Below are 13516 nucleotides of genomic sequence, written 5' to 3' on the forward strand. Positions count from 1 at the left end.
AAGCTACAAATAAATAATAAAAGAATGGCTGATTTGTTTGAAAATTTTCCAGCCGAACAGTAGGGGTTATATGAGAGTCAGCCTGGGCCCAACAGAGCAGGCATTGAACCAGACCTAATAAGAACAACTGCACCCAATACCCATATTATATTCAGTAACGGAGGGTTTTTTGTAGTACAAGGACTTTAATGTTGTAATCTTAATGGCTAGAGGTAACAAACCAGTCTGAAAGGAAAGAGGAAAAAATGAAGTCCAAAGCAATTAGAAAAATCTGTTCTGTGGATATTAGGTATTGCCAGCCACATTTGTGTCTTTTTACAGATGAATAGGCTTTTCTGTCACTGTAAGAATGGACTTGAACTAATTATGTCCTGTAAACCTATAATAATAACAATAAAAGTTTTTTGAAGTTCAGACATGCATGTAGTTGGTCCAGCCAACCAAGTGGATCAGCAGTTGAGCAAGTTTGCCATGCAGGGTTAGCGGGATTCAGGAGCATTTTAGGAAAAACAGTTGGATAAGGCAACTCCTGGGAAGAAGTAACTGAAGAGCAGGACTCGCAGCTGGTTGCTGATTCAAGCAAGGTTCTTGCCATCTGCGTTTGTAGACTGCTTTAAGTTACCAGCAAGTGGAGGAAGATGTCTGTTCTCATTCAGATGGAGGTATTTACCCTAACGCAGATGAAGAATGGTGTAGGTTGAGAGGTCTGGTCTTAAGCTCTTCATACCTTGTGGCATTTGGAGAGTGAGCTCATGGTCTTGTGTCTTCTTATGATGCTTTTTTCTTTTGCTTGCTAAACCCTGCCATTTTTTTTTTTGGGGGAGGGGGGCAGACAGGGACAGGAGACATAATACGTGGTTACATTTATAAAGGTATCTCCTCTAACCTGAACAGAGGGAGGCTGAGCTGCCATTGTATCACCAAACGCTGTCCCAAGAGGTTTATCCTTCTGCTTCAATGCTCCCAGCTGGAAAAAACAATAGTTCATTCCTTAGAAAAACTTAAGCTCCTTTTTATACTTCCACTAGATTTTTGCCAAACCCCCACTTCCTTGAAGCAAGCCCCTTGTCTTCTCCCCAGCATCCCCAGATTGATCACACATAGCAGGCTTCCCAGTGGTCAGTCAGCAAATGCTGAATGAACTCGGACTGCACCCGAGCAGCAAATGCAAAACTCACTGGTGTGCTTCCACAACCTCCATAACAAAGTCATCAGAGTTCATGGAGCTTGCTTCCAAGGACGTGAATTATATGTCCCCGAATATAGTACGTTCATCCAGTATGTCACGTACCTCCTGGAAGTTCTGTGCATGCAGCTGGATAATGTTGCATCCCAAAACTTGTTTTCTCCCTCAAAAAATAAAAAAGAGGCCATAAAGAACAAAAACAATTCCTGCCTGTAGTAAATCCCAAAATCATGATCTGTAATATATAAGAAAGTCATAGACATAGTTTTCTTGTACCTTATCTGCTAATGCTTTCCCTGCTCTGTAGGTGGTATCTGTCTTGTTTTCTGTCTGGGGTTTCGTATCTGGTAGCGGGGCTGCAGCACCTCAGGATTTCATCCTTGCGCTGTACCTTGCAGCGTGCCAGCAAAGCTGTTTGGGTGTCAGTGTGGGAAACTGGCCGAAAACCAATTTGCATCCTGCTGCCAGCCTGGTTCACGGCGTGGCTGTGCAGCAGAGGGTGCAGCACAAGGACCGAAAGGGCTTGTCGCAGGCAGGAGGAGGGCTTGGGTTGCTGAAGCTGATTTTAACAGGGATCTCCCCAAACATTTCATCTGCAAAATATGCAGTGTTGTAGTTGCAAGAGTTCAGATGCTCCACGTCAGTCACTGTTCACAGAATATCCCAAACGGTAGTTGCACTGACCCAAATGAGGGATGGGTGAGCTATGCCATGGAGCAAGGATGCTTTAAACCACTGATAACATAATGTCAAACCATGCTGTTTAATACCGCCCGACAACTTTCATTCCTTCGTGTTTGGCTTTTTTTCCTCTGAAGAGGTGAATTATTTACATACCAAATACATTTGCATGCAAATATTTTTATATTAAATATACTATTGAATGTAGATATTTGCATGTTAAAATGTAGTTTCATAATACACTATCTCATCCTACAAATCTTGCTTCTCTTTGTTCTTCAAACCTGAGAAAATGTCCCTCTTCAGTACCCATTTGAGGAACGGTGTTCCTGAGTGTGATTCTGAGCCTGATTCTTCGTATGAAAATCCAGGTGTCTGCTTTTCTGCTTTTGATCCAGTTCTGTTTGTGTTTACAAATGCTTATCAGGTTTTTTAAATGAAGTTTTAAGCATAGATTCCTACCAAGACATGAAAGGGGTTTTTTTTTTCCTATTATAATGAGCTTCATTTTTTTTCTAAAGTAATGAGTTCCAATGAGAATCTTTGCGTACAATTGCACACAAGAAGAGAAAAGCTAAAACTCAGCTATTTGCCATGGATGCAGCCGCAATCCTGTGCAACCCTACATACGACCTTTTCTGCAGTTCCCTCAGTGTCTCCGAGTTCCTCCTGAAAGCGCAGGCACTAGCCAGCGCTCTGCAGAGATCCCCTGTCAGTCTTCAAGCGGCCCAGCGCCTCATCTTTAAGCTGGGGTTATGAGAAGCTTTGGAAATGCTGTAACTGAGGAATGTCTTCCTTCGAGTTGGGAGATGAGCTCTGAGCAGCTGTTAAATAGAGGCCCCATCATCTTGGTGTGTTTGGTTGAACATGTCAGGAAGGAGAGGTATATAAAAAACATGGGGGGTGATGAGTGCAATGTAAAATGATACAGGAAAGTTTGTCGTAAAATATATTATGGGCATTTCAAATGTCATAATTCTTAATTGTGTGCTGTTGGGTTTTCATTTTAACTTGAATAAAAATGGTTATGCAGTATCAGAGAACTCATTAATGGTTTTTTAAATACTTTTCTAGATTTTTTTTCCTTAGTTTTCTGATTATGATAATTATTCACTTGTTCTCCTTTAATTTTAGATGTTGTTCTGCAGAGATGAAAAAGAGTATTATTTGTGTCCAGACTTGGAAGTTATATTCAATGCCCTCCTTTTAATTGTTAATCATTCTTCCCTCTTTTTAATTTGTTTCAGGTGAAGCCTACCATCCACAGTGTTGAAGCATGAGTACTGATGCCAGCCAGGTGGTAATCACTACTCCTCCCCCGGCCGCAATGCCTCACAAAGAGCGGTACTTTGATCGTATCAATGAGAACGACCCAGAGTATATCCGGGAGAGAAACATGTCTCCTGACCTCAGACAGGACTTCAATATGATGGAGCAAAGGAAGAGGGTCACTCAGATACTGCAGAGCCCTGTGAGTGGGGTTAAGGGGGGATGAGAATGAAAGTGTGTTATTTTCTGAGATTCCTGATGGACTTTTTGAGACTTAAAAAAAGAAATCTATGTCACAGCTAGCTAGAATAACTCTGGACCATCTTCTAAGAAGAGTTACTAAACAGATTATCCAGCATTTTGTTTGCATAGGGTTTTTTGTCTGTGAACAAGCAGCCTTTATTGTGTTGTTTTTGCTCCTGATGCTTTTATATTCTTATGCTTCGCTGCAGTATTACAAAAAGATCTGGCTGGCTGCAGGGTACTTAATTAAAACTTCGGGGCAGGGAAGAGAGTGAAGGAGTCACCGGTCAAATAGGAACAAATTAGGGCATTACGTGGTGTTCTGCTTTCTGGGTTTGAATATTAACCTATCATTTGCATCAGGAATACTTTAATTAACATTTTTAATTGGGTTGAGTTCATTTAAAATCTAGACTGTGTTCTTTTCATGTCCTTGGGGGTGATCATACCCATACTTGGCCATATTAGCACTCATATACTGGTTGTGTAAGTTCAGTACTTGTGTAGGCTACATATAAAACTATTAAATCTGTTGAACCATTCTCATATTAGTTTTAATTTATATTTTAATACATGCATTCTTTGGGTTTAACCTGATGAATACATTGGAAAGTAATACTGTTGCCTTGAGTATTTTGAAGCCATAGGGACTGAGTAAGGGCTGTGCAAGGGTGAGCCTTTGCGGGTGCTGGGGTGTAACGTGAGTAATGAGGACAGCAGGACTGGGAAGGGGTTAAGCAGCTTTACAGATCCTTCTCTCTTCAGTTCTTCTGTAAGTTGGGGTGCTTCTTCTGTAATTTTTTTGAAGCTTTTCCATATGTAATGAGATTGCAAACAGCTGTTAGTAATCACCCTATTATAGTCATCCATGAATAACAGGATTGTTTGCTAAAGTGTTGTCGTGGAGTGCCTCTTGGATCTGTGTGTTGCTCTGAGTATAATGTGAACCTGTTGACTAAGGAATTTATTACTTTCAAGTCAATTTGTGCAAGCTTGGTTTTGCAGCCAACCGCTTTTATAAAGAAAATACTCTAAGGAGGTATTGCATAACGCTTTAATCATGATAATTTTATGTTTAACACTCGATTGTAAAATGTGATCGTAGTTTGCTCCTTCCTGTTAAAATATTCACATTATAAATAGCCAGTACTCACAGCAAAGAGTAGATCTTTAGCCTAACAGATAAAAATAAGTTACAGAGATCTTGCTTGGGTTTGTATGTGTATTATTCTTTGGTCCTTTCGATGGCAGTATTGAATCTGATGAGCATAACTATTTCCTTAACATTTTGGGGGACCTTTTGCCAAGTCTGCCAAATGTAGTAAATGTCCCTTTGCCGCAGCCTCTGTGGTTTTTTTAATACATGCAGTGTCAGCATGCAGATTTTTAGGAAGGTGGATGGAGAGGGGCAACCCTTGAGTCTAGGTGACTGTTCTAACAGAAGGTTGGAGGACAAAGAGCCACTGGGCTGCTGTTAGCATTGTGCCACAAGAGAAGCTGATCCCAGCACTTTTTGGAAAGTGACTGTTTGGAGCTGCCAATAAGTTGCAAGTTTTTGTTGTGTGAGGGAACAGTTGTCCAAATAAGCCAGGGGCTTGCCGCCTGCTCGGCTTTTGGCATCTGTCAGGGAGAAACGGGAATGTGAGAGCTGAGTGTGACGATCAGGCACGAAGAGGAAGTGTCTGAGCTACCAGTTCACCTCACTTAAGTGTATCTCCTTTTATTGTCTCTTTTCTTGAAATAGAAAATTTAGCGGAACGCTGCTGTGATTTCTTGTGTGAGGAAATAAAAGCATTTTTGATACAATATCTGTGACTGAATGTCCATCAAACAAATTCATAACTGATTTGGCAATAGAAACTGCATTATTTCTTCCAGGTTCCAGCTGCAATGTGCCATAGTGTTCTTGACAGTCAGGACTGAAAACCATTACTTCGTCTCTTCCTGAATATAATATTTGTCGCAAAAGGGTCAGAAAGCATTTTTCCTGTTACTGGTCTGCGTAACACAGGTTCAGGATAGAATTAAGCAGTATTGTGTGTAATGTTTTTGTTCTATAGCTGCAGAATTACATTGCGTTAGAAGTTTGCATAGAGCTTTGTTGCTTCTCTGGTTTATTCCAGTCAACGAGGAAATAGTTTGAAGGTGTTTTGGAAGAGGAGGAAGAGAGGTTATCAGACACAAAGAAGAGCTTGCTCGCTGGTAAATCTTCACCCAGTCTTACATATATGCATTCATATCTTCACCCAGTCTTGATATATGCATTCAGATCAGAGAAATAGTCATTGACTCATCTTCTGGCAAGTGTTAGTAAATATGAGTGGTATGTAGCAAGGATAATACCTTTCGTAAAAATACACAAGCATGTATGGACTTCAGATGAGCTTGTCTGAACACGCACTTTCTCTGAGCAAAGAACTATGGTGTAAAATAAAAGGGTTAATCACTGTCATATACTAGGAAGCTTAGGTGCTGATTTAATCTGTTTTATTAACGAGCTTTTTTCTTTCTTTCAAGTAGGAAAATCTAAATCCTTTAGCAAGAAAATAAATTATAGAATATATTTCAGGAATCACGGTATATTTTGTGCAGTGCATGTTATTGTGAGGGCTACAGTCCTGACCAGACATCTTCAGACATCAAACTGCTGCATCTCTCTGATGTGCTGTTTGATGCACATATTGATGTGCAATCTGACTACTCCTCTCTGATGTGCAATTTCCCTTTCCTAAATTAAATAATTTAAAAGCTACTGAAAAGCTATTCCCATTACTTCTGATGTTTGCTCATGTCTTAGAGTCTGTTCATAACAAGTCTTAAACAAATTTTAGGAGTTTTATGACCACTGCCCATGAATAATGTCCTGACATTATCAATGAATTCTCAGACATGTTTGCTTAATACTGCATGTAACCTGTGAGCATTTTATGGCCTGGAGAATCTGATATGACCTGCATGTTTGAGGTTCTGTGTCTGTTAGAGTGGTGGAAAGAAATTAAGATCAGCTGGGTCTGAGCAGCCTGATAGCATCCAGAGGTACTGCTGGTCAACCTTTAAGATAAAGACATTTAAGTTTATTTCAGTAATGTCTGCAAGTTCAGAAGGTTCGGGTATTTTGTCATTATTTTTAAAGGAAAGGTACTACATTTATGCAGTGGACTAATGTTATTGCTTTACATCGGGTCCGAGATACTTGACCTACAGCATATCCAAAATTTGAAAAGATGGGGTGGGTTTTTTTAGGTTTTCCAACTTAACTCTGAAATTAAAAACAGTTTTGTTTTTATATGCTAAACAATCATATATTGCTTGTTACACAGAGTAACTACCTCTTTCAAAGAGTAAACGTTTATGTGCTGTGTCATCAAAACCCTTATTTCAGTTATGGCATGCAAGTCCTCCTGGCCTTCATTTCCTTCTGGCATTTCTCTGGTGTCCTCACCATGGCAACCAGAAGCTTCAAAAACACTTAAAAAAACCCCAAACAAAACAAAAACAATGGTTGTGCAGTTATGGTGTGTGAAGACTGAACAGTCAGTTCAGCATTGAGGAGCTGCATGAACATACAGAAGGGAGAAGAAACTCCCAGCAGCCCTCCCAGAGTTGCCAGGGAAGGTGTCGGCTGTTTCTGCGGGCAGGCAGCAGTGCCATGCTGCTTCCAGCAAAGTGAGACCATGTGAAATGATTATCTAACCAGCAGGAAAGCTAACTACAGGCTTTAGCTAACAGGACTGTGTGTGTAACCTGACGGGAAATTAGGATCACTGCTTAAACTGTGTTGAGTACCGCCTTACATCCACTTTATATCACTGTATTTGAAGAAAAGCTACAGGTCAGAGTGGAAATTGGAGAGGATGTGTTCTTATACATAAGATATACTATTATATGAGATATATTTCATTATTTTTACTGACGTAAGAAAAAGCCGGAGTAGTCAAATTTTCGTATAAATTGATGAGGTGAACAGCTGAAATATGTAAACATAATGCCCAGTTTATGTTTTGAATTTATCAGTGAAAGTTTCATGTGGCTTGTTGAGGCCCATTGAATGTGCACTTGCTATATTTACATATGAAACACACAGTTATTTGAAGCTTGGTTGGTTTTAAGTTGAGCAGTTTGCTGGCAGGATCTCATCATGCTTTGCTTTAATTTCATGTTGGGTAAAGAGAGCACCTACCAATCTATCGTGGCTCTCCAAGGCATTTGGGGCAATTCTGGGTCGGTCCTGCCATTACATGAGGGCACTGGTTCAGGTCTAGCCATCCAGGTTGCAAAACCAGGCTTTTTTTATGCTGAGATTAAAAATGTACTTCTCTCCCATGCCTCTCTTCCTTCTTGCCTCATACATGCCCACACCCCCCTGCCTCCCACACTGGCTGGTCTTGCCCAAAGAAGTGGGGAGATAACAGTCCAGCTTAGTAACTCCTCTTTTCAGAGGTCTGCCTCAGCTTGTAGCATGCAGACAGATTTTTCTCCTCAAAAAAGCAAACCCACCTACACTAGAATTTTTTTTTTTTTTTTCTGGCTATGTTATTTTCAAACCATCAGGACAGAGACGAAGGATGGTTTGATTTGGTTTTTTCCCCAGCTTTTGCAGTTGCTTAGCTTCCTTTATTTTGTATCGAGTGAACATGCGGTATTTTCGCACCACTCCCTTTTGGGGCATTTTATTTTCTTAAAATATCAAAGTCCTTTCAGTTCCTCACATGTTTCAGCTTCCACTGCTCTTTCCCCGCAAGTTCAAGAGCCTTTCAGTTCCTTCAGGAGAGTCACCCTTTGGCTGTCAAGGGCTCACCATCTTCTACAGCCCCTGGGGACCTCCTTGCTGAGCAGGCCTCTTGCATTGCAGCTCCCTCCTTTGGCTTCAGTCTTCTCTGACATCTTCCTGACTTCCTGCTGGGGAATAGCTTATTTAATCGCTTGCTTTCATCATACGACCAGTGCAGCATTTCGTTCACCAGGGGAGATGAGCTCAACCTGGCGCATCATTTAAGACATGACAGAAGATGTCCCTTAAAGATCCCCTCTGAGCCATGACAATATGCTGCTGAGCCTGGGGCAGACCAAGGGGCCGGGCAAGTTCAGCATTTTAAGTGATGGGGTATTTGTGCTTAGGGCAATGCTGCCTTAAATCAAGGCCATCTATTAGGTCTCTTTGAGAAACCAAGAAATTCCACTGCCTAACTTCCATTTCTATAGCTGCGATGGTGCAGGGTCAATTCATACCCTTGTCCTGCACCACAAGTTTAATTGTGAGTTTTGTGCTGTTCCTTGCTTCCTTACGTTCAAAATGAGTTACCTTTCACTCCTTTCTTATTTCCATATTGCTGCTTTCCATTTAGTTTGAACTGTGGTTTTCATTAGATATATATGCCAACAGTTTCCGAATCAAATTTTTTTTTTCCGTCTGTATTTCTAATCTTCCTGCTAGTTGTTAACTGCTTGGGTTTGGGTTTTTGTCATCTTGGGGGGTGTCTGCAGATCCTATTGTACTTTTTGCACCATGTTCTTTAGATAATTCAAATCACTAAACAATCACATCTGTCCTCCTTTGCCTGATGACTTTCCTGTGGTCCTATATGTATTTGAAGTTATTAATTGTAAGTAACACTCCAATCTGAATTAATTCCCTAGGTAAGTGAGAAGGAGATATAAAATAAAATGCATTGTAACAAAATCCACCATTTTTGTTTCTTTCACTAGTCTTGTAAATTCTGTCCAATAAAGGCATCAAATTGGTTTGGTGAGAGCTGGAAGAGGGCCTTCCATTGCAGTACAAGTATTGAATAACAATTAAAAGGACTTACTTAGCTGTATTCATTTTAAGTCCTTTTTTTTTTTTTTTTTTGCTGTTAATTAATCCGTTGGTTTAGTACACACTCTTAAGAGTGCCTGGAAAGTCGTGACTGACTTTCCTTCCTGGCTGCATCCAGAATGCCCTGCAAGAGCTCTGCCCATCGTCTGTCCTGGTGCATCACCACCATGCATGCTCCCACCCTCCCTACTCCTGTGCTTACTGAAAAAACAGTTAATTAAAAACAGAAATGTGTAAGACCCCTGACAAACTGAAATTTGATTTCTTCCAGCAATTTAAATTTCAGCAGTTATATTCCATCTAGCAGGATGCATAGTGTGACTTTACTCCACAAGAAAACACGAAGGAGGGACCCAGACCCCCCCATTCATGGCAGCAATTGTGTGAGGGTGGGGATTGCTGGCACTGGGACTTTGGGAGCTAGGTGTGCTGAAGATGGGCTTTGCAAAGGAGCTCAGTGCTTCAGGTTTTGCTTTAATCATAGGGTATCTCTAGGCTGCTTATTGCAGAAGTAAACATGCTGCTTTGGCTCACGGAGGGAAGCTAGTGTGTACCAGGTTAGACGAGCCAGAAAAACCGGCACAGGCTGAGCTCTGTATCGGACCAGCTTGCTGTCAATCGAGTTGCTGAATCCAGCCCAGATACTCACACGCTTCGCTGCAAGTGAAGAGATTATTATAACTTTACCTAATTGCCCATATTTAATACTGAGCCTATTTCTTTCTGTCTTAACACAGAAACCCCGTATTTTTATTTTTCATGGCGTTCACAAACACTTTTTGTGACTCTTATCTTCTCCCTGCCAGCCTTAACTCACTGGCGGTTTTTTTGTGGCCAACTCCACCCTTTTCCACTTAGGGCACCGGTTGTTTGTATCTAAACTCTGGTCTTGAAACAGCCTGTTACGAAGCTGTATCGGCTGTTTCGTTGAAGGTCTTCCTCTCTGCAGGCAGCTGTGTTTACAGCACAGGAGTTAAAATTTACTTCTCTTCGCTCTCAAGAACAAAATACCAGTTAAGTTTTGAAACTTTTCTTCAGCGGTGGTGATTTGGCTTAGAGACTCTTTGTGGGTGCATTTATATGTAGATAAGTTGAATTAAACCCTTTTTAAAAATGGATTTAAGATACATAAACTCTGATCAAAAATGGGCAAAAGTGAAAATGGGTGAAGGGGTTTCTTGCATTATTCTGCAGCTTTTAGGCTAACAGCAGTGCTGCTATTAAATGTAGGGACCTCACATATCTTTTCTAGCTACTTTCCTGTAGACTGACCTATCTAACTGTTTGGACCTTACTGTAATTAGTCCTGATGTGAGCACATGCTTTCTCCTCTTAAAAGTTTGCGATGGTGTGGAGTATTTGCAGATGACCTGTATGCCATTGTTTTCTCTATTTACAGGGAAAATTTTTTTCTTACTATTTTATTTCTACTTCTTTTGGGTGGATAGGTACTACATGGAGAAATCAATGGTCAACAAGCAAGAAACAGCATAGAAAGATAGTAAAAATAATTATGAGCCTGCATACTTCTTGACTTCCTCAGAGAGCTGCCTACCAAATGAAGAAATTAATACTAAAATTTTCTAGCAATGTTATTGTTCTGTGCTATATATAGATGCGTATGCATTTAGAATAGATTATTCTAGCAAGTTGGTTATTCTAGTTTTTCTGCTTATGTTGACTGAAAAATACCAGTTGTCAACTGGTACATGCAAATGTTGCTTTGACTCTTAAAAGCCCCAGTTTAAACTGTCAGCTCACACTTAGACTGTCCTGAAAGAAATTAGAAGCAAATGAGTCAGAACTGAGGCTTGTAACTTCACTCTTGAGTTCCAGAAAGCCCTTGCAGGTCTAAGTTGAAAGACTTCTGCATCTAAGCTGTTTGAGTTTATGATGTGTATTTGGATGATGATTGCAAATATTTCTGGAGAAGTAATTTTATGATGCTGGAAAGATGTTGACCTAATCATGCAACTAATGACTCTATCAAGAAAAGCTGTATCTGTTCTGCAGGCTGCAGTACCATGTAAGGCTGTCTAAGCTGGTGTAAAAGAGCTGGCTGGTGTGTTAGAAACAGTTTTAGGAATAGGCTGAGCTGCCCTGTGTATTTTTACTGGTGAGTTGTGGGGAAATTCATGTCTCAGTGCAAGGTGGTGAGTGGCATTCAGAAGGTGGGTGAGATGGAAGCAGAGTCACTGGGCACCGCCAGCTCAGGGCAGTCAAGTCAGCAGCTGGCAGGCTTGGCTATGGAGGGGATACTTTGGTTCATGGTGTAAGTGCAAAACTATGTTTTCCTCTGGCGTAACTTAGTGTAGTTCAGCTCACTGCACTTTTGAAGAGAACAACCTCAGCTGGCAGTAGTGGAAGTGGAGTTTGCAGCCTGCTGCATGCCAAGGTCAGGCTATATGCTTAGGTGACTGGCTTGCTGCCATGTGAATAAAAGCTCTACTTGGCATCCTCCTAGTTCTGCATCTTGTCTGAAATGTTGCTTTGCCTTCTTTTCCAATAGCTTTCATGGGCCCAGTTTTCATACCATGGGCTGTTTTGTTTTGGTTTTTTTTTTGCAAATTTTCAGCAGGATGCTTGAAGTGCTGTTCCAGCACAAACAAGGGGGGACACTGGTGCTTGGCTGGGCAGGTGAGCTCACTGAAGACAGAAGGATGCTTTTGCAAACAGGAAATGATTCACAGCTATGGTGGGGTGGGTTATCCAGGCAGCAGCCTTGTTGTAGCACCAGTGCAGGCACAGGCAGGTTGGCCAAGTCCAGAAGTGGTGCAGCTGTGTTGACAGGCCGACTGTGTTGATGGGCACCATTGGGCAGCCACGAGCGGCTGTGCTTCTCACTTTGGGACTCAGTACCTCACTGTAAAAATATCACTGTTCTTATTGTATCATGTCTAAAGTTTTAGTGTGTTAAAGAAAAAACAAACAAACAAAAAAACCCCACACCCCATGTACCCAAAGAGCTGTTTAAATCCCAAAGCTGAGACTTTCTCTTTATTGAGCAATTCTGAGCATACAGCTGAATAACATAATTTTTCATTCATCTTCCAGTACAGTTTTTCATTTGTCAGCATTTTCTTGTCATATACTACATCTGAAATTACTAGTGAACTTTCTGCTTGAAAAATATCTGCTTTATGCTGGAGCAGTGTGTTTGTCATCTTTTTGAAAAAAATCTCTCTCAAGCATGACTTTTACTTGGTCACCTGTGGACAGTTGCAATGTAATGCCATATATATGTTACAGTCTTGTGAATGAAAGCAAAACCAAACTGCTTGGACTCCAGGCTACAGTTAGGCTTTCAGAATCAGATTCCAAAATCTGAGCCCTGTGCAGTAGTGGCTTTACAGAAATAAGTGCTGTACAGTGAAAGCTCCAGTAAATACCATTCATTTAATGGCTAATATTTAAGGTAAATTGTTGTCCAGAAGAAGGTGATGCCATTCATATGAGCCCATTGGGAATTATCAGAAGTGGAAGAAGGTTGTGTTAGCACATGTGGGATGGCTGTCTAAGGATGTACAGATCCAAGTTTTAAAGGTCTGTAGCAGTGAACAAAAGGTATTGAAATACTCATAAATATGCATGGAGGAATGTGCATGAGTCATGTGCATGACACACTGAAGGCTGCAGTCTGCTAGAAAACGTTGTGCATTGGCATGTGGATAAACTGCATACTTTATTTTACGCACTTCATCCATATCCTCACCTCTGTTTTACAGCTCATCCCAAACCTTCATATTTGCTACTTGCCCTGGCTCTTGCCTATCTTCTGTTATTTCTGAAATTATTTTTAAGGAATGGTGCTTGTTCAGTTTAACAAAATTGTTGATACAACATTAAATCCTCATTTGTAGTAGCCTCAGCAAGTGTATAATATACTACTGTTAGCATCAGAGAGCTAAACTAAGCTCAGAAGAATAAAAATAGCATGATCAGAAAGCAGAAGAATTAAAAATACAATAAGAAATAAACCAAAAAATCTTTCTGTCAAAAATTGCCCGAAATACATTATACTACCTTTTTCTGTTATAGAAGTAACATTATCGTACAAGTTTAAAAAAAAGTCTGAATATGACTAATAAGAGTTTACTGTGAATGTTTTTGCAGATCCTTTTTATAGTCCTTGTTGAATTGAAGTGAGAGTGATTTAATATAATACAGATAACTGTTTTTCTCCTTCTCCTCCCAAGCAAATGCTTCCATAAATTTCGTGAATTCCATCTTCCACATGGCCCCTTGGAGACTACAAATGTGCAGTTTCCTTATATACAGATTGTAAACAAGAGTGAAAGAGCATTTCAGCCTTGCAGGGT

The 13516-nt window shown here is 40.6% G+C and overlaps 1 protein-coding gene across 2 annotated transcripts in view; it reads left to right on the top strand.

Annotated features, from left to right (window-relative positions):
• The window catches only part of ADD3 (adducin 3), a 102313-nt gene that overhangs the window by 70813 nt on the left and 17984 nt on the right, over positions 1-13516 (top strand). For both annotated transcript variants that reach the window (XM_059821015.1, XM_059821016.1), the window contains exon 3: positions 3115-3338. In XM_059821015.1, the coding sequence (XP_059676998.1) occupies positions 3144-3338 (195 nt within the window). In that variant the 5' untranslated portion in view covers positions 3115-3143. The remainder of the gene's footprint in view (positions 1-3114; positions 3339-13516) is intronic.

This window comes from Gavia stellata, chromosome 9 (genome assembly GCF_030936135.1).
Source record: "Gavia stellata isolate bGavSte3 chromosome 9, bGavSte3.hap2, whole genome shotgun sequence".
Taxonomy (NCBI): Eukaryota; Metazoa; Chordata; class Aves; order Gaviiformes; family Gaviidae; genus Gavia; species Gavia stellata.